This window comes from Urocitellus parryii, chromosome 10 (genome assembly GCF_045843805.1).
Source record: "Urocitellus parryii isolate mUroPar1 chromosome 10, mUroPar1.hap1, whole genome shotgun sequence".
In the NCBI taxonomy this organism is placed as follows: domain Eukaryota; kingdom Metazoa; phylum Chordata; class Mammalia; order Rodentia; family Sciuridae; genus Urocitellus; species Urocitellus parryii.
In genome coordinates, this window is record NC_135540.1 from 134397812 (window position 1) to 134419725 (window position 21914).

Genomic DNA, 21914 nt, shown 5'->3' on the forward strand with positions numbered 1-21914 from the left:
TCTTTAGTATTCACCAAAATTTAATGGGATAAATTAATAATCTTTAGCAAGAAAGTTGAAGTTAAGAGAGGACGTTAGGTCTGTTGCTTAAGATCACAACCCAGAAATGCCTGACCCCCAAATTGATGCTGTTTTCAACAAATCAGGCAAATTACTTAACAGATTCTCAATTTTTTCCATGTTGTCTCAATTTAGTTTATTTATTCTGATTCATTACATATATTTTTTTAAAAATTCAAAAATCTCCAGATGTTGAAAATTCAGCAGCATATTTCTAAATAACTGTGAAATTAGAAAATATTCTTAGTGGAATAATAGTGAAAGGAGACATATCAAAACTTAAGAACTATAGCTAAAGCAGGGCTCAGAGGAAAATTTGTAGTACTGAAACATGTATAAGAAAGCAAGCTGAAAATCAGTGATCTAAGGTTTTAAGAAAATGAATAGAGAAATTAGAAGGAATTTGTATATTTCTAAAAATTAAGAAAAGAGCAAAAACAATTAAATAGAAAAAACAAATCAACAAAGCTAAAGATTAGTACTTTGAGAAAGTAATAAAATTGGTAAATCCTAAGCAAGACAGATCTAAGAAAACATAAATTGCCAGTATCAGGAAATAATATATTTTATCTACTACATGTATGAGACACCGAGCATGAGGGGGAGGAGAAGATTTTTTGGGAAAAAAGTTAATCTGTTTTGAAGCCACACAGAGAAATTGCATTCCAAATTCTATTATATTCAACTTAATCCAACACACATTTGTTGGAAAAGAACATAAACCATTGCCAATTTGATCTTAACAGCTAGACAGAAAGAGAATATATACTTTGGAGTTAGAGAGATCTGAGTGCAAATCCAGCCTCTACCTTGATACAAAATGTTTGACTTTAAATAATCATGCAACTTCTCTGCGCTCCCATTTTCTCATCTCAATAAAGGAAGATAATAATACCAATTTATGGGTGTTGGGGCTGTGGGAGGGGTTAGAGATGAAGCACCATGTACACCTGAGACTTAAATCCTACTGAGCACTTTCCTCACTATGACCCAGCACCATGGGGTCTAGAGTTGACCTATCAGAGGGAAGGGAACAAAAATAGATCATGAGACAATAGCATCCATTTGTAAATGTAGTGTCTCTGAGAGGCTGGCCCATTTATTTTCTTTATTTTCCCGATCTAATAGGAGAGGTTTGCGGCAGTCACTATTCAATAGCAAGGAGGGGCTGAGGTGTAGCTCAGTGGTAGAGCACTAGCCCAGCATGTGCTAAGGCCCTGGATTCAACCCTCACAATCACCACCCCAAGATAGGGAAAAAAGGATATTACCAATATAAAAGGATCACATAAAAGTAAAAGGAAATAACTTAATATAAAATTTTCATTCTGATTTTATAACATAGTTTTTTTTTTCTTGATTATTAGTAGCACACAATAAGAACTATGCCTACAACAGAAGTTATTTTAAGACTTTGGGGGGAAAGGTGCCCATCTCCCACGTTGCCATAGTGATAGAGGATGCTCCTCAAGGCTTTGGCTCTTCTCCAGTGTGACTTCTGAGTCCTGCACAGGGTGACTACTGCAAGGAGTCACAGATCTAAAGCAGCCGTGGCTCAGATCTTAGATCTGCAAGATGGGTGTTCAGGGTTTTTCACGCACTGGACAAACCTGGCGGGCCTAGGAGAGGAGAGCAAGACGAGAGATTAAGAGGCAGTGGGACTGGTCTGCAGTTGGACACAACAATGATAGAAGCCCTGTTCCCAGCAACAAAAGTACACACCTACCACTGAGCTTCCACACACGCCCCTCTCCGCAGGGACACAGAGAAAGGCCCAGTCCCAGAGTGAATGACTGGAGAGTGTGGCCCAGTTGAGTTTCCTTTCACTTGTAAAGCCATAGAATAAATACCAAGAGGAGGTGTTGGATGGTACATGTGGAGGCAAAAACAAACACCTGTTCATGTACTTTCAATGTAGCTGATGCTCAAGAAACCACAGAAGCAGCCGCTGGGATCAGGGAAGTTCAAAGTTTCTAAGGATGTTGGGGGGGGGGGAGATTGGGAAAAATGGAGGAAATGTGATTGTGCAAGGGGGAGGCATGGGGGCAGGAAAGATGGTGGAATGAGATGGACACGTCATTACCCTGGGTACATGTATGACTGCACATATGGTGGGATGCTTCATTGTGTACAACCAGAGAAATGAAAAGTTGCACTGCAATTGTGTACCGTGAATCAAAATATATTCTGCTGTCAAATGTACCTAATTAGAGTAAATTAATTAAAATTAAAAACAACCTTGATTCTATTATGCTTTCTCTACGCACATACCTCAAACCATTTAGTTTTATTTAAATAAAATTTATTTGATTAAATAGGAAAAAAAAAGTTTCTAAGGATGATTTGCTTTCTTCTCCTCAGAAGCTTCCAGAGCTACTGTTAGGTCAAAGGACCAGAGGCACCACAGGAGTCATGGACCCCCTGGGAGAGGGTTGGAGGCCACTGGCAGAGGACGACATTTCCTTTGCATAAAGCAAACTTTCGATAAGTGCCTAACAGGTAAATGACAGCCACAGGATGCAGGGAGAGTGGCTGGCACCTGGCTGGGTTGGGATGGACAGAAGTACAAAGTGGTTCATTCAATTATAGCTAAATTTGGTTCTGCTAAATGGGAATCAAGGAAGTCAGAGATCCTCGAGATCAGCTGCCAGAGTCCCCGGCAGAGACTTGCCCTTGTGATGGGACCTCCTAGGTTCATCTAGAGCCAATTGTCATGACCAGCTGGGCACAGTGGCTCTAACTGTGGTCACTCCATCCTCACCAATATGGTAGCTGGTACTCCCCCACATAGACACATCCTAGGGAACGAGATTATCTGCTTCCTTAAAGAAACCCTGCTGTGGAAAGGGAAACTTTTTAGGACGTTTAGGATTTTGGAAGCCATCTCTGTTTTTTTTTTTTAATTAATGATAATATGAATGATATGATACTATGAATATGGTTCTTAATTATAGTTTCTGATTTGGGGGAAATTCAACAGTGGAAAAGAAGCAGCAATTATTCTGTTAAGAGGATCTCTCTACATAAGTACATATATATTCAGATCTGATGTTCCAATAAAATGCACACATCTCTCATTAGTTGGGCAGCATTTGGGTGGACACAGAATCTGTTCTGAAGTTTCAGAGGAGTGTGCCCTGAAGGTTGTTTGTTTACTGCAAGCCACTAGGGGGCACCAACCAGAGGAAGCAGGCTGAGCACTTACTGTCTTTATAAAATTCCAAAAAAGTTGTCATCTCTGTTCACTCACTGGTTGAAACATAGGTTAGGAAATTCAGTCTGTAGGACTGTGAATGTGTGTATGGAAAGAAAGGGAAATTCACGAAGGATATACAGCCAAATGTCAGTAGTGTTTTCTCTGTGGGACTTAATAAGGGGGTAATATTAGAACCATGAAGAAATCTAACCTATGTAAATGTAACTATACTCCTGTTTGTTTATTAAATAACTATACAGAAAAATCTAGACAAAAGTTTACTAAAATCAGAAGGTACATTTGGGATGGAGAGATTTCAACTACAGTCTGTGAATCTCTGGAATCACAGAGATTCACATATTGGGTTCCCCTGGAAATAAGCAGCTGTCTTCCAAGTCACACAGCTCTTAGCCACAGTGAGGAGTCCTGCAGGTCTGTCTTTCCAAGAGCTATGCCAAATATATTAGATCTCTGGGAATTAAAACTCTTGGAAGGAGAAAACAGTGGTTTTGAATATGATCCCCCAGTTGAAGGTCCCACGATCGGATGCTCCTGTCTGTACGAGTCCCAGTGGAAGTCAGGCCTATACCTTCTCCCCAGAGGCAGGAGTGAGCTCACCTGGAGCACACGTGAGGGGAGATGATGAGTCTTCACAAAAAGGACTTCTGGCCACTAGGGTCAGAAAGGGGAAAGAAGACAGAAGAGTACAGGGGATAAGACTTGTCTTCTTTCCCCTATTTTCTCCTAGACCCTCAGACTCCATTTTCTTCTTGCAAAATGCCTTGAGTAACTGAGCCTGGCCGGGGGCCTGTGGGTTTCCTTCACGGTTGCTCCTTTGTTCTTTCCGTTTAACAGCTGCCACGTGCTCATGGATTTCCTTCTTTCCAGATAGGAACCAGCTGACTGATGGGGAATTCGCACCATTTGGGAAACCAGAGCCATCGGCATGAATCCCTTAAATCTGCCCTCCTGCTTTTATGATGTGGTTGGTGACATGAAGACACAGTAAAAATATTCTAACACTTCAGCTTCTACATTCTTTGAAAACCTTTTTCTCCCTGCTTTAGTCTTGTTCTAAGCTATGACACCAGGAAAATCTCCAAGGAGGCCTCTATCAGTGTATCCCTACCTATGTGATTGGCCACAACTACTTAAAAATGCATGAGGGGGTCCCGGTTCTGAAAAGAGTTATAGGTCACTTTAAAAATACATACCTATGTGCCATTTAAAACTTTTCTCCAATAAACATGGATCACATAAACTTTCTTTTAAGATTTTGACATTTCTTACTTTTAAAAGGACAGATCTTGGTAGATTGCCATGTGGAAGCTTACCAAGGATCAGACATGTACACCCAGACCCAACTAAGGAAATTTCACAGGTAAATTTGTGCCAAATCACAGGGATTTTACAACTTAGGAGAAAGGTCTTGGCAAAAACATGCTTCTGCTCCCTGACATCTAGCAGGTTTCCAGCCCTGGACCAGCCAGGCGGCTTGCTCTGCAAACCAGAAAATATGCCTCCAAGGCTGGATCAGCTTCAAGAGCAAGTCACTGCTTCAGGGTGACAATGAGGAAAGAGGTGGATGGGGGTAGTGACCAGGTGAAGGCAACTGGCTAGAAAATCTTCCAAGTGAGGCTAAGAAGAGAAGGAGAGATGGCCACAGGTCACCACCTGAGATCCCCTTAAAGCCCCAGGAGAGACTCCCCAGCCTCCTAGCCCGAAAGGGAACAGGACAAGATGAAATGTCTGCAGGAGGTAAGCAGCCCTTTCCTTTCTTCAGGAAGAAAGTCAATTACCTGTAGTTATTCTGACAGACAAATGTCATATTCCTCTTGTTCACAATCAATTTCAGCTCATTCAAGGAGGACCCTGAGCATGAATCACTGAGGAAGAAAGAAGAAAATGTTGAAATAACGAGACTTCTTGTAATCTCCCTGAGTCTCTCAGCTTCTTTTCTAAAGCCCTGGATAAAGAGGAGAAGCAGAAGTCCACCTCTAAGTGGCCCTAGTTGAGCAGGTGGGAAACTGTTAGTTACCATTGTTGGAGATAAAATTAGCTATTGGGATGAGCTAAATGTAGAGTACGGCCCCGTTCCTTGAGCCAGTCTGTTCCCAATGTATTCGTGAGACTGTGAATTCTTCTGTTGGCCGACATGTAAAATATCCCTTGGGTACAAAGTAATAAGATGTACCTGGGACCTTGTCCAATATCTTGCATCACCCAGACCTGCACCGTATGAACTTTCTCTGGGCGCAAATTAAAGATTTCCACACTTCCAAAAACGCTAAAAGAGAAGAGACAAAGAACATTGTCAATCCTAAACTCAAATTCAAGGACATCCATACCTCCTGTCAAAAACCAGAAAGCTGGACACATTGGGTGGACTCCACCCTTGCAATTGCCTTAGAGACAGTCACCATTTCTTATTAACATGACCCCCAGTTAACAAAGATTTTCAAGATAAGGTTTTTAGCCTGTATTTTCATGCTGATTTTTGAAATTAGTTGCTACTCAAGAGTGACTCTTGATCTACTTTGTGAACATCACCAGAAAGCTGGTGAGAGCTGCAGTTCAGCCCCCTCTTGCCTGGTTAATCTTATTCCTGCTTTCACCTGGAGGGTGATTCACATGTTCAGCAAAATCTGAGAAGCCCTGCTTTGAAAGAGGCTGATAATCTGCTTAATCACATTTCTAAATTCTTCCTTATTAATTTCTGACAGATGCCACTCCTGTTCTGAGTAGCTGGATCCCTAAGATCAGATTATAAAATCTTGGAATGTTACCAGTTTCACCCAAAACCCCACAGAAGAGGAAGTCAGAAGAAGACGAAAGCGTAAACATTCCTTTGTAGAATTAAATACAAAAACAAAGAGACAGAGAGAGAGAGAGAGAGAGAGAGGGAAAGTAATTTAGGTCACTTATGGTGCCAGGGCAAATTAACTCAGCCTCCTGTCTCTCCAACAACCATACTAGGGCAAGATTAGAGAACAACCCGTCAGAGAAGGAAGGACGGAGTGTGGCCGGATTGAGTGGAGATTAAATGAGAGAACAATGGCTAATGCTCATTGAGCGGCTTCTCTGTGAGGCCCAGGACTCGGCATTTTTCATGTTATTGTTAACCGTCACATCACCATCATCTTTTCAAATACGCATGTGAGGGTCTCCCAGAGGTTAGGTGCCCTGCCTAAGGCCACACAGGTCATACGGAATGACCCCTGGAGTCCTGGCTTTTAACCACCAGTGTCATGCTGGCAATGTCACAAAGAGACCATGAAGGTCAAGAGCCCAAGCCAGTTGTCCATGTGCCCAGTGGTGGTGAATTAGGATTCAAACTCTTCATGGAGTAGAGAGGAGTCAGGCCATGGATGGTGAGGATTTGGACAGGGAGAAGCAGGGAGGGGAGGCAGGTGTCCATGCATCCGGGAGCAGCACGGACACAGGTGGAAATCGGGAGGTGGAGGATAATGATAGAGGAGGCTGAGAAAATGGCACCAGGCCTTGAAACATCGCGGGCAGGGGCTCTTGTCAATGCAGTGGCTGTCAGGAACGTTAGAAAACGTCAGACAGAAGAGAAATTAGTCAAAAGCAGTGAGCCAGAAAGACAAAATATGTTCAGAGAATACAAAATATTTGCCTTTTTTTAGCCCAAATCTTCAGAACTGGTCTGAAACTTAAAAAGCACAATCGTTCTAGCGGTGGAATATCCCACAAGAGGCCATGGCAACGACTGCAAATAAGATACAAAGAAGTGATTACCTGTTCTTGTCAAAGGGTTCAGTGAGGGATCCGTTGAGCATCACTTGGACCACACCACAGGCAGCTTCTGCAAACTTAAAACAATAATAATCATGCTCCCCCCACTCCTCAGCATGTAAACTTAGTCCTCAGTCCCCAGCGACTCCCTCTAAAACCATGCATGGCATTTATTAGCTGGCTAGGGAGGGAACAGTCTCCCTGGTCCTGCACAGGATGCCCAGTCCAGAGGATTTCCACTCCACACCACTGGGGGTATGAGGCTTCCTTCACAGCGGGGTCTTCAGCCATTTGAACAAACTGTTGAACAATGAAGTGTCATGCTCACAGGGTTGCTAAATTTAGCAGTGCCGAACTTGGAAGTCCAGGGGAGAAAGGAGAATGTCCCTGGAGGAGAAAGATGAGGGTGTCTTCGTAGTGTCCAGCACTGTGACTGTGTCATTTTACTTAGGAGGAGCAATGTGGGTGATGCAGGAGGAAAGGAAAGGGGAACATCAGGGAAAAGAGAACCAAGAGAGAGAAGATGACTCTGAGGCCTGACAAGGCACAAAGAGAAAGGGGGTTTGGACAGACGGATGTGACTGAGCAAGGTGGTGTGTCTCTCCAGGCAGCAAAGGCTCAGCTGAAAACAACATGAGCACAGCAACCTCTAGGCTTTCCCAGGAGACATGGTGGACCTTGGCACCGGCTCAGATGCCCCTCTCTGAACCCTGACCCCATCGATGTCCCTTCACATTGTGTTACTATAACGCATTGTAATCATGAGCTCAGTGGCATTTAGCTGCCAGTACTGAGTGCTCCATGAGAACGGAGAGCCAGCTGTCCTCTACAGCCCTGGGTGCTGTGTACCTGTTGCATGACACAGAGTGGACACTCAGTAAAAATCTGAAGAAGGAAAAGAGGGAGGAAAAGAAGCAGCCAGCACCTGGTTGCTCTGTGGAGGAGACGAGGAAATAACAGGGTTGTGCAGGTCAGCGAGGTGGTGAGCCAAGGAGGAGGGTTCATCAGCAGGTGAAGGCAGCTGAGAAGGGAAAGGCCTAGGGGTCTAAGAGCAGTTGTGGACACTGACATTGGGTATAAAGTTAGTTTGCGAGGCACCATGAACGCTTTGCCAAAGAATCTGGACTCTGCTCTGCGGGTGACCTTGGCTCCACTGAAGGATCTGAAACTGGACTGTGAAATCCAATGCTGCTCTGTCCTCCCTTCATGAGCAGAGGGACAAATGAGCAGTGGTTGTGACTAATCACAGTACCAACTCAAAAGCATGCTCACGGGTACCAACCCTGGGCCACCCAAGATGGAATTCTCAAGGTAGAATTCTCAAGTTACCCCCCACTCCACCGCCCCACCAGGGAAATGTTGGATCAATGTGCCTCAAAATCACATTACTTGGAAATAAGGAGATGAGACAAAAACTTGAAGTACCAAGAAGTGCTGCTGCTATTGTCAAAAAGAAAAAAAAAAAGAAAGAAAGAAAGAAAAGAAAGGTACAAAGGGCCATCTACACACACCCATGAAAATTTGGCAAAGATAAAGGCACAGGTGTCTATGTGGTTCGCCAGGTGCCTCTGATCCTCTTCACCTCTGTACTCCTGGCACCAAGGACTGAGTGGGAACATAAGCAAGCACTCAAAACATAACATGGCTTTGGGAGTTTTTAATATTAGCACTGTCCTGAAACACATTATATAGCAATGAATAAAAAGAAACTATTCTCAGAAAAATTAAGCAAACAAAAACTCTGCAGTGCCCTTTATTTTGTTATGGTATGTAGTAGGTCCTTAACAAATATTTATTAAGTGGATGAATTCCAAGTTACTTAAAAGTTCAGTGGCATTTTATTTAAATATGGCAGCAACCCAATGGAGCAGGCTTATTTTGACCTCCATTTGACAAATGAGAAATCTGAAGGTCAGAATAATTAAGGATGCACCCAAGTTGAAATGTTTTCCTTCTCATACTTCCTTCTGGGAGAACTAGATGGGAATGACATCAAAAAGACACATCAGGGATTTTCACAAATATAGTGTTATGCTTTGCGTGTTTGTCCCTACCTAAATCCCCCCACCCCACAAATCCATATATTGGAAACTAAGACTCAGTGTATAATATTAAGAGGCAGGCCTTTAAGAGGTGATTAGACCGTAGAGCTGTGCCCTCATGCATGAGAAGACAGTTCTCTTAAAAGGGCTCAAGGAAACTAGCTAGTGCTTTCTTGCCCTTCTGCTTTCTGCCATGTGAGGACACAGCAAAAAGGCACCATCTTGGAAGCCAAGAACAGCTCTCAGCAGATATCCATTCCACTAGACCTTGACCCTAAACCTCCCATCCTCTCGAACTTTGGCAAGATAAATGTGTGTTCCTTATATATCACATACTCTTTGATATTTTGTTACAGCAGCATAAATGGACCACAACATGTGCACTTAACACATACAAGTTTCCATTTTCCCTAGCTCCTCAAATGTCTACATTTAATTCTGAAATATTATACTTAGTTTTGATTCCTCTCTTTTTTTTATTTCTTATTTTTCCTTTCCTTTTTTTCCCCTTCTTCTACTTGCAAAGAAGTTTTTCCTTGTCCAACTTGCAAAGAAGCAACTTATAGAAAAAAAAAAAAAAGCCCAGTCAGCTTCAAGTGAAGTCAGAAAGAGGGAGTGACAGTGGTGGTGAGTGTTTCTTAAGCCAGGTTCTGGATCTAAAGTCAGAAAACTTAGGATAAATGCTCAATCTATCATTTGCTAACTGTACATTTAGTAGATTACTTATGAACTTGCATTTCTGTTTCATCATCTGTAAAATGGGCTCGATACTCATGGTACTTACTCCACAGGGTTCTTTTTTTTCCTCCATAGAGAAGGAACATTTTAATTCATGTCAAGAGTCAAGCACAATGCACGTGGTCTATAAGTGTACATTATGAAAACTGACCTAGGAATCTAATCATTATGTCAGAGGATTAAACCAAGCCCTTGCTTCCTGGCACCCACAGCTAAAAACTGGATGAGATCAGGAATTATTCAGCTGGAGCCCCCAGAGACCCTCCACGAATGTTCTAAAACTGTGTGTGAAAATCTGCTGGCATGTGCTTCTGAACCTTTTCCTCCGGAAAGAATCCTACACTTTCAGTCCTAAAAAGGATCTATGACCCAAAAAGGTGTTGAAACCATTCACTGACTGGATGACATCTTCAAGTTCTCTGGTCTCAGAATTCTAGAATTTCATGACTGGGTACTCACCTTCTGGGAAATCGCTTTCCAGAACACTGAACCAGGGTTGTTACTGCAGTCGTTCCTCCAGTGAGGGCAAGATTGATAGTTCAAGTCTAAAATCATAGTTTATAGAGAATCATTAAAGTGGGGAAGGAAGCATGTCAATCAGTTCCTTCCTTCTCTGGTCAGTCACTGCGGAGCAGTTTTCCAGCAGCATCCCTGCCAAATAGAGCCTTGGAGAATGGACACAACTCGACCTCATTAACTAAGTGTCCCCTGAATCCCTTCCAAGTTCTTACCTTACTCTCCAAATTCCAGGCAGGAACACAGTGACGGGTTTTGAGTCATCATTCTGGGAAATGGCCGTGAACGTTCACCCAGCAGAGAAAAGCCCCCACTGCTATCCCCAAGTCCAGGAAGAATGAGAGGGGACACCAGGCCTTCGGGGGTCGCTCCCAGCAATCACTTCTCTGCTTCCTGACAACTCTCTTTTGTTAGAGCTTCCTTCCCTGCCTCCATAAGTCCTTGCACTTTTGGAGGCTCAGATGGCCTCAGAGGCTTTCTGTATGAACCCCATCAAGAGAGGCCGAGGCCTCAGTGAGGCAGGAGACACAGGGCATGGGATGCTTCTCCCAAGGATGTCTGCCTTAATGCCTCTAATGGGGATGAGGTTCTGGGGACAGAGAGGTGAATTAGTTAGGAGTCCTGCCTTCAGAGAGCACAGGATGGAGTGACATCCAACAACCATGCCTTGTTCAGGGACTGCGCATCACCCCCAGGAAGGTTGACGTTGAACTTGGTTTTGAAGGAAGAATAGGCATCTTCAGACAGGCTCCACGCAGAGAGAACGTGTGCAGAGGAACGGAGCTCTACGGCAGGACAGCCCAGTGGGTTCACAGCAGTAAAGGGACCTGTTATGGCTTAGATCTGGAATGTTCCCCCAAAGCCTCTGTGCTGAAGACCTGGTCCCCAGTGCAGCAATGTTCAGAGGTGGAGCCTTTGGGGTGTGATTGGTCACAAGGGCTCTGACCTCATCAGTGGATTAATCCACTGATGTCTGAACAAACTCCCGGGAGGGGGTGGAAGCGGTAGGTGGTGGGCATGGTTGGAGGAGGCAGGTCACTAGGGAGGGCCATGGAAGGCTATTTTCCGACCTGATGCCCTTCTTCTCTCTATCCTCCTCCCCACTCCTGGCTGCCATGGGCAGAGCCACTTTCCTCCTCTGTTCCCTTCTGCCATCGCTGTTCTGCTACACCTCAGTCCCAAAGCAATGGAGCCAGCTGAACTCAGACGGAAACCTCTGAAATTGTGAACCAACATAAGTCTTCCCCTTCTAAGTTATTTACATCAGGCATTTTGGTCATAGCAATAAAATAACAAAGATGAGAAAGGGAATGAGGGAGGACAAGACATTAAAAAACAGAGGTCAGTCAGGTCATGTCAAGGAATTCAGACATTACCTGAGAGGAAAAAGAGAACATTTTAGGCTTCCAGTAGGAGACAGATACAATCACATTTTTATTTTAGGAAGAACCCTGTGGTTACCAGATGGAGGCTGACCTAAAGTTCTTTTTTTCTTTATAAAGCACCCATCCTCAGGTACTTTGCTCTAACAATACAAATTGAACTAAGTCAATTAGGTAGGGAAGCTGTATGAAGACAGGATCTAGATTCCTTTCTTGTGTCCCAGAAGTCAGGAATTGTGGTTTTTGCCTGTTCCAATCTGAACTTGAAGAAACACAATTCTTCTTCCACCTTCTGATGGGTAGACTTTTGTTTCCCTATAGATGTGTTACTTCTACCTTTTTATGGTTGAATTATGTCCTCCCCAAAGATATGTTGAGTCCTAACCCCTGGTACCTGTGAATGTGATCTTATTTGGAAACAGGATCTTTACAGTGCAATTAAGATGATGTCATTTGTGCTACTGGGAAATAATCCAGTTATAACTGATATCATTATAAGAAGGGGAAATTTGGACAGAGAGAAGAGAGAGATACACAGAGAGAAGATGGCCATGTGGTGACAGTAGCAGAGCTTGGAGAAGTATATCTTTAAGTAAAAGAAAAAAAGATTAGAAGCTAATAAAGTAAGAACACTATTGTAAATCAAAAAAATGAAGTAAAACTATATTAGGTTAAAAATTTAGAGAAAAAACTTAAGTCAGAATATGGAAAAATTTTTAAATTTCCCTTCTTCTTTCTACCATGTGGAAATGCACCAACAAGGCGCCATCTTGGATAGAGGGAGAGCTCTCGCTGGGTGCTGAGTCTGCCGGTACCTGGATCTTGAACTACTCTGACTCCAGAACTACTGATGGCCAAGAGACAGCAGCAAGGAAGCAGGATAAGAAGTCTCGGGCTCCACTCCCCCATCCAGAAAGTTCAATCAATCTAAAGACCCCAACATCTTCTCAAAGGCTCCAGTACTTGGAAACAAGCCTGAAATGCCCACATCATCCTCAGAGCTGAAGGAAAACTGCATTGGAAGGGTTCTGAGAAGAGTGGTCTCACTTCAACTATGCCACCCCTCCCACCTCCCAGGTCAGCATAGCAGATGGAGAGCTTTGTCCTGGGCTAATGGTTTCTGCAGGGTAACAAAAGAACTAGAAGCCGTCATCGGCTTCCCTCATGGGTAACACTGAGGGTAAAGGCAGGGGTGGATCATTTGGGGTCAAGTGGAAACAAAGAAAGGAGACAGAGTCATAGGCTGACACATGAGTCTCGGTGGCACCTCGGTGTTTCTACCAACTGTTTCCCAGCCAACTTCACAGCCCACCTGCAAAGCTGAGCTGCTCACCTTCTGAACCACACTGGGAAGTCTAACCTAGCCTGAAGCATTGTCCTGCCTGGCTGGTGTTGTTGGTGTGTGCTCTGAGGCTGGGTAGGGGATACTGGCCGTCTAGGGACTAAAGCTAGCATCCCCATACCCAGCTTCACAGCACACACCAACAATGCCAGGCAGGCAGGGAAATGCTTTCCCGTTTTAGAGAAGCAGAGTGGAGCTGCTTGGCCTAGAAGTCAAGCCGTGGTTCCACTCAGTCAAGAAGCCTCTCAATAACCTCACCCAGATGGGGAGGCTGCCACCTCTGTGCATTTTGGAGAAGCACTGACACTAGACTTGTATGACCTGGAGGACAGTCTTTCTGAACATAGTGATATGAACTAGATATCAATAGCAGGAGAAAATACATATGTATTCACAAATATGTAGAAATCAAACAACATGGTCCTGAACAACCCATCAGACAATGGAAAAATTAAAAGGGAAACTAAAAATATCTCAAGATGAATGCAAACAGTAATATAACATGCCCAAACCTAAGAGACACATCAATCTGAGTTTTAAGAGGAAAATTTACACCGATAAATGCCTAGATCAAAAAGGAGAAAGGGCTGGGGATATAGCTCAGTGGGTAGAGTGCTTGCCTCCCATGCACAAAGCCTTGGGTTCAATCCCCAGCACCACAAAAACAAAACAACAGCAAAAAAAAAAAAAAAGGGAGAAACATTTCAAATAAATAATTTAGTGTTATGTCTCAAGGAACTAGAAAAAGAATTAACAAATTAAGCTCAAAGTTAGTAGAAGAAAGGAAATAAAATAAAGAGCCGAAGAGAAATAAACAAAATAGAGAAAATCAATAAGACTGAGAGTTGGATGGGCTGGGGATGTGGCTCAAGCGGTAGCTCGCTCGCCTGGCGTGCGTGCGGCCTGGGTTCGCTTCTCAGCACCACATACAAACAAAGATGTTGTGTCCGCCGAGAACTAAAAAATAAATATTAAAAATTCCCTCCTCTCTCACTCTCTCCTCTCTCACTCTCTCCTCTCTCACTCTCTCTTTACAAAAAAAAAAAAAGACTGAGAGTTGGTTTTTAAAAAAGTTAAATGAAATCAACAAACATTTATCTAGACTAAGAAAAAAGGAAAAGACTCAAATAAACAACATCAGAAGTGAAAGAGGAGACATTACAACTGATAACCACAAATATAAATGCTCATAACTGACTTCTAGTGACAATTACACACTAACAAAGTGCATGACCTAGAAGAAATCAATTCCTAGACAAATACAAACTACAACAACTGAATCATGAATTAATAAAAATTCTGAACAATTGTGGCACCTTTGTCTAGTATGAGATAACTGTGTGTATGTGGGTTTGTCTCTGTGACTTTTATTCTGTACCATTAGTCTATGTGTCTGTTTTGGTGCCAATACCATGCCATTTTTATTATTATGGCTCTGTAGTATAGTAAGGTCTGGTATTGTGATGCCTCTGGCTTCACTCTTCTTGCTAAGGATGGCTCTGGCTATTCTGGGTCTCCTATAGTTCCAAATGCTTTTTCTAGTTCTATGAAAATGTCATTGGGATTTTAATAGGAATTGCATTAAATTTGTATATTGCTTTTGGTAATATGGCCATTTTGACAATATTAATTCTGCCTATCCAGGAGCTTGGGAGGTCTTTACATCGTCTAAGATCTTCTTCAATTTCTTTCTTTAGTGTTCTGTAGTTTTCATTGTAGAGGTCTTTCACTTCTTTTTTTTAGATTGATTCCCAAGCATTTTATTTTATGTATTTTATTTTATTTTATTTAGGTCATTTTGAAGGGGGTAGTTTTCCTAATTTCTGTTTCAGTGGATTCATCACTGATGTATAGGAATGCATTTGATTTATGGGTGTTGATTTTATATCCTGCTACTTTGCTGAATTCATTTATTAGTTATAAAAGTTCTCTGGTGGAATTTTTTGGATCTTCTAGATACAGAATCATGTCATCAGCAAATAGTGATAGTTTGAGTTATTCTCTTCCTATTTGTATTCCTTTAATTTCTTTCTCCTGACTAATTGCTCTGGCTAGAGTTTCAAGGACAGTGTTGAATAGAAGTGGTGAAAGAGGGCATCCTTGTCTTGTTCCAGTTTTTAGAGGGAATGTCTTCAATTTTTCTCCATTTAGAATGATGTTGGCCTTGGGTTTAGAATAAATAGCTTTTACAATGTTAAGTTATGTTCCTACTATCCCTAGTTTTTCTAGTGTTTAGAACATGAAGGGATGCTATGTTTTGTCAAATGCTTTTCCTGCATCTATTGAGATGATCATAATGGTTCTTGTTTTTAAATCTGTTAATATGATGAATTACGTTTATTGATTTCTGTATGTTGAGCCAAACTTGCATCCTTGGGATGAACCCCACTTGATCATAGTACACTATCTTTTTAATAAGTTTTTGTATGCAATTTGCCAGAATTTTATTGAGAAATTTTGCATCTATGTTCATCAGGAATATTGGTCTGCAGTTTTCTTTTCTTGATGTGTCTTTGTCTGATTTTGGTATCAGGGTAATATTAGCCTTCTAGAATGAGTTTGGAAGGGTTCCCTCCTTTTCTATTTCATGGAATAATTTGAAGAGTATTGGTGTTAATTCTGCTTTGAAAGTCTTGTAGAACTTGGCTGAGAATCCATCTAGTCCAGGGCTTTTTTATCTCATACTAGATAAAGGCACCAAAAACATTCTTTGGAGAAAAGACAGCCTATTCAACAAATTGTGCTGGCAAAACTGGGATCCATATGTAACAAAATGAAATTAAACCCCTATCTCTCACCATGTACAAAACTCAATTCAAAGTGGATCAAAGACTTAGGAACTGGAACAGAGACCCTGCGACTAATAGAAGAAACAGTAGGCCCAAATCTTCCCCATGTCAGCCTAAGATCTGACTTCCTTAATAAGATCCCTAAAGCGCAAAAAGTAAGATCAAGGACCAATAAATAGGATGGATTCAAACTAAAAGGCTGCTTTTCAGCAAAGGAAACAATTAGGAACGTGAAGAAAGAGCCTACAGAATGGGTGAAAATCTTTACCACATGCACTTCAGATAGGGCACAAATCTCCAGGATATATAAAGAACTCAAAAAACTTAACACCAAGAAAACAAGTAACCCGATCAATAAATGGGCTAAGAAACTGAACAGATACTTCACAGAAGAAATACAATCAATCAACAAATATATGAAAAAATGTTCATCATCTCTAGCAATTAGAGAAATGAAAATCAAAACTACTCCAGTCAGAAATGCAATTATCAAGAAAACAAGCAACAATAAATGTTGATGAGGATGTGGGGAAAAGGCACACTTATACATTGCTGGTGGGACTGCAAATTGGTGCAATCACTAAGGAAAGCAGTATGGAGATTCCTCAGAAAACCTGGAATGGAACCACCATTTGACCCAGCTATCCCACCCCTCGGTTTATACCCAAAGAATTTAAAGTCAGCATACTATGGTGACACACCCACATCATGTTTATAGCAGTTCAACTCACAATAGCTAAACTATGGAATCAACCTAGGTGCCCTTCAACAGATGAATGGATAAAGAAAATGTGGTATATATGCACAATGGAATACTACTCAGCCATAAAGAAGAATGAAATGATGGCATTTGCAGGTAAATGGATGAAACTGGAGAACATCATGCTAAGTGAAATAAGCCAATCCCAAAGAACCAAAGCAGAAAGTTCTCTCTGATATGTGGATGCTAATTCACAATGTATCATTGAGTTCAGTGTGCCAGCATTTTGTTGAGGGCTTTTGCTCGTTTGTTCATCAAGGATATTGGCTTGTAAATATCAAGAGAAGGATAGAGTTACTTTGGATCAGGCAGGAGGTAATGAAGGGAGGGTAGGGGGTATAGGGAAAGGTAGGGGGTATAGTAGAATGACTCGGACATTATTACACTATATGCATATATGACTGCACGACCGGTGTAACTCTACATCAAGTACAACCAGAAGAATGAGAAGTTATACTCCATTTATGTATGATGTGTCAAAGTGCATTCTACTGTCATGTATAACTAATTAGAACAAATTTTAAAAAAGAACCAAAGTAAAATAATTCTGAACAGACCAATATTAAGTAATGAGATTGAATCCTTAGTTTAAAGACTTCTATTAAAGAAAGCCAGGATCTGATGCTTCACTGCTGAATTCTACCAAATACTCAGAGAACTAATATCCATCCTTCTAAACTCAAAAAAACCAAAATGAAAGTGGAAGAATACTTCTAAAGTCTTTCATCAAGGCCAGTGTACCCTTATTCCAAAGCCAGGCAGGGTCTTACAAGAAAAGAAATTTACAAGCCAATATCCTTGATGAACATAGGAACCAAAGTCCTCAACAAAATACTGGCACCCTGAACTCAAGGGTACATTACGAGAGTCAGCCCTCAGGATCAAGTGGGATGGATCCCTGGGGAGCAAGGATGGTTCAACACCCATGAATTCATAAGGGTGCAGCAGCACGTTAACAGAATGGAGGGGAAATCTATATGATCATCTCATTGGTGCAGAAAAGGCTATTTGACAAAATTTAACATCCTTCCTGATGAATATCTCACCAAATCAGTCTGTGGACAAGGACAGACTAAAATCAATATTAAAAGGAAAGGAAAACTAAGAAATCAGTTTTCCACCTTGGGCCAGAAAAAGAGGCAGAACCACATGGCAGTGAAGAGCACGGAGTTTTCAAGCCAGTCTTCCTGGGTTTGCTCCAGCCCTGCCACCTGCCTGCTGCAAGTCACTCAACTCTGGCTTTGGACTTCCCATCTGTAAAATGTGATCACCACAGGCCCTCGTGGCCAGAGAGGGGTTAATACTCACACAGCATGAAGACCATGAGCACTTTGCAAGTGCTCAGTCTTAGCTCTTATTATCAACTTACAAAGGACTTTCACTGATAAGAAAACAATGAGCACCCCAATAGAAGGTTAGAATGTATGAACCGGCCTTTTACAGAGAAAATGAAAACATTTACCGTGTGTGTGTGTGTGTGTGTGTGTGTGTGTGTGTGTGTGCGCACGCGCACACTCAATATCACAAAAAAAAAAAATTCAAAATAAATTGAAGTGCTATTTCTCTATCAAATGAGTCAAAAAAATTTAAAGTATTAATAATTGGTGTTAATGATGGTATAGGTAAATAAACAATCTCATATAGACTCTTTATAATAGTGTAGATTATTGTCACCTTTTAAATGACATTTTATCAGTTTCTATCACAATTTACCCTTTAACACTAAAATTCCACTTGTACAAATTAACCTTTCAGTAATACTTTCAGCTTGCAGGTGTGTGTGTGTGTGTGTGTGTGTGTGTGTGTACACGCACGTGTGTATACAAAGGTTTCTTGTGATAGTGAATTGTAATAGCAACAAGCACTAAAATAATGCTAAATGTCCATCAATAAAATTGGTTAATGACATAGCCTTTTACATCTGGATGTGTGCAGGGTCTGGCAGTGCAGCTCAGGGGCAGAGAGCCTGCGTACCATGTGTGAGGCCCCATGTTCTATCCCTAACACAGCAAAATCTCAAAAGGAGAAAGAGAGAGAATGTAGATATCCTTATACCTAAAATCAATAAAGTAAATTGCAGAACATATGTGCAAACATCTGTGTTTATAGGAGCATAGGGAAAATTCTGGAAGGATATGTACCAAATTGTTGACAATAGTTATCCCTTGAGAAGTGATGTGGAGGTCGGAGGTGGGGGGAGGATTCAGGGTGACCTTTGCCTTTGACTTTTACCCGGTTCTGTAACATGAAAGTGTTCTTTTCAGTAAGCAGGTTTCATTTTTATAAATGACAATAATGCAAACCTGGGATGAAGAAGCTGCAGAAAGATAAGCTTTATAAAATAGTCAAAAGCAACAACAACAACAAAATAAGAAGTATAAGGTAAACAATAGCCCCCACATAAATAAAAAAAGAAAGAAATGAAAGCAGATTCAACAGGCTTGAGTGAGTAGAGAACACCTCTCCACGGCAAGGCACTCTGGGTCTTTCTGGGCAGGAAAAAGCCACAGCTGAGAGATGACAGCAAAGCCAGACCAGCCTGAGAAGGAAGGGGCCACTGCAGCCACCACGGGGTTCTGCGGCACAGGTACATGGGTCCCTCTGAGGCCCCACCCTGCTCTAGAATTCTTTGGTGCTGAAGGATGCCCTTATGGAAAGCAGAACACCGAGAATTCAGAAGCCGGCTGCTTAAGCACTCAGAGGAGATCAAAGAAGCAGCCCCAGAATCTGACGCTGACTCCTCAGGGGATCAGAGATTCTTCCTGGGATGCATTCCCATGGGCTGGAGCTGTCGTTAAAGGCAGAGACAGTGTCCCGTGGCTGCCTGTGGTTCTTCCCTCCACACTGGCCCCTCAGGGCCCCTCGCAGAGCACAAGGCTCCTCTACCCAGTATGTCCCTGGGCCATGCCTCACGGCTCCAGTCCTCACCAGAAGTGCTGGGGTCTCCACACCATGTGAGGCGGTCAGCCATGTAGCCCAGCAGCGTGTCCTCCAGGGTGACAAGCTCCTGCTGCACCCCTGTGTACTGATGGACCAGGTCTTTTAATTTGCTCCAAAACAGAGTCTAAGAAAGAATGAACACAACCCATATCGAGGTCAATTTAGAAGGTTAAAAAAAAAAAAAAAAAAAAGTCCACATTTTTCAAATGAAAGAAAACAGAAGCTATCAACAAATCACATATAGCAAGGGCAGGGATTGTTGTGCATTGTTGCTTTCCGTGTGAAAGGGAGTGTGGCTGTGTGTGTATTTGTGTGAGTGTGTGTGTGTGTGTGTTCTAGGTCACAATGTAAAATGAATTTTTTTTGAGTTGTAGTTAAAAAAGTCTGGAAGCTACTGATCAACATGGGATGGGATCACGTCTGGAACAGACATTCGGGAATTTCAATATTTCTAAAGTTATTGGCCAAAAGAAAATTGTTTAGTTTATGTGCTGTTTTCTGGAAGAAGAGCTCTTTAATTCTTAAAAAGCTCAAGTCCTCCCACTTTCCCTCAAATCTCTCCTAACTCCCAAGCAGTGGGAGGGGGGTGCTTTTTTTAAGGCTCTACCTCAAAAGTGAAAGCAGTCAAATTTCAGAACAGTATTCTGTCCCATAACCCTATTCATTCCTAGCAGGAAGCAGTGGAGGGCAGTGGGCTACCACAGAGGCCCTGGTGTCTGGCTCCTTGTTAAAGATGGTCATCACCTCTGATCAGCCATTGGACCTGGGGCAAGCAAAGCGTCGCTGCTAAGCCTTCCTTTCTATTCCTGCAAAACAGTATCGATGGTGACTGTAACAAGCTCATGTGAGGCTGGGGAGATTAAAGGAAGTAATGCAGATAGAATTTCTGAGCATGTGGGTTATTTGTCAAGCACCTCCTCTGTGCAGAACATTGTGCTTGGTGCACCAAGGAGAAGAGCCTAGTGACTCCGGGTCACTCACCTGGGATGCCAGGCTGTAATTTGTGGATGGATTTAATGGCTTCACAAAGACATCTTCTGGCACAGGGTATTTTTGCCTTAAACACTGACTTTAGAAAAGATGTGCCTATGGCTGACCTTTTCTGGTAATAGTGAGTGTATTGCAACACAGGCCTCTCTGGGTCCAAGTCTTGTGTATTTACACTCCAACCAGCTTGACCAACATGGGCAATCACTGGTCACTTAAACTCACCAAGCCTTGGGTTTCTCACAGGTGAAATGGGGATGCAGACACCTGCTCAGGCCTAAGAAGGTAAGGGTTAGCTGTGCCCTTTGTAAGCAAAAAGAATAAAGTGAAAAGCACTCTTCAAATGAAAATTGGCATGTCTACTATTTATTTATCTGTTATTTATCAAAGGCCAAGGGAAATTTTGTAATTATATAATTTTGGGTTATTCACGTTTGCCTTTATGTGTTTGGTTTGGTGTGAGGTTTGTTTTGCACGATTTGAGGCCAATTCTCCTTTCCTCCCTTTGTGGCCCATTTCTCTCTTACCTTCCTTCCCCAGATGTCCTAAACCCTGAGGATGTCTCAGATCCCTACTCGCCCCACAAACTCCAATCCCACCAACCACACCCAGATTCTAATGCCTGAATATTTCCTCTTCCCTCCCTCATTCTTATCCACCTTTGGTCCTGTGACCTCTTCTTGCTGGCTCCAGTCCCCAGTTTTAAAAATTAATCCCTTGTTCAGGTTACCTACCTTGTTGCAGGCTATAGTTTGAGTGTCCAGCTTAAGTAGTGGTTGGTAGTCTTCTTTTGTGATGTTGCAAGGATTCTTGGAAAGAAATGCACTTTTAAATGCATCCAGTATCTTTCGGCAGTCTTGATCTCTGGGAGGTAAGTCATGAGAAATAAAATAAAATAAAACATAGATATCATTGTAAAATATTTTTTTGAAATATAATTACAAAAAATTATAACTAGGAAGCAACTACTCGGTGCCAAGTACTTTGTTCACATCATCTCACCTGACCTGTGCAACATCTTTGTGAGGTAGAACTAGCCTCCCTACTGAGTCTCAGTGAGGTCCAAATGACCTTTCCTCATTCACACAGTCTGCAAGGTGGTAGAGCCAAGATTCAGATCTGTGTGCCAGAGCTGGAGTCGGTCATTAGTGCTCCGTGGACTAATTGTTAGAGGAAGTTGAAAAGATCATGCAAAGACACCTAGTTTTCTCTTTCCCCACTTCACACTGTATAAAAATGTTCCAGGATGCCTATTGCCTTCAGAAAAGTCCCAGTTCCTCATTGAACTCTCCCTGAGCTTCCCCATTTCTTCGCAGGCACAATGCCCACTGTCTGCAATCCTATCCTTTGCCATATCTGCCTGCTGAAGCTTAGCCACACTTCATGCCTATGCCCTGCTGTGAGCAA

The 21914-nt window shown here is 42.2% G+C and overlaps 1 protein-coding gene across 1 annotated transcript in view; it reads right to left on the bottom strand.

Moving 5' to 3' along the window:
* Positions 1-249: 249 nt before the first annotated feature.
* Positions 250-21914, bottom strand: part of Cd38 (CD38 molecule) — a 50995-nt gene continuing 29330 nt past the window's right edge. Inside the window, exons 2-8 of the mRNA XM_026403446.2 lie at positions 21242-21371; positions 19509-19644; positions 10251-10336; positions 7015-7088; positions 5450-5542; positions 5055-5141; positions 250-1678 (exon numbers count right to left, since the gene is read on the bottom strand). Coding sequence (XP_026259231.2) covers positions 1615-1678; positions 5055-5141; positions 5450-5542; positions 7015-7088; positions 10251-10336; positions 19509-19644; positions 21242-21371 — 670 coding nt within the window. The 3' untranslated portion in view covers positions 250-1614. The remainder of the gene's footprint in view (positions 1679-5054; positions 5142-5449; positions 5543-7014; positions 7089-10250; positions 10337-19508; positions 19645-21241; positions 21372-21914) is intronic.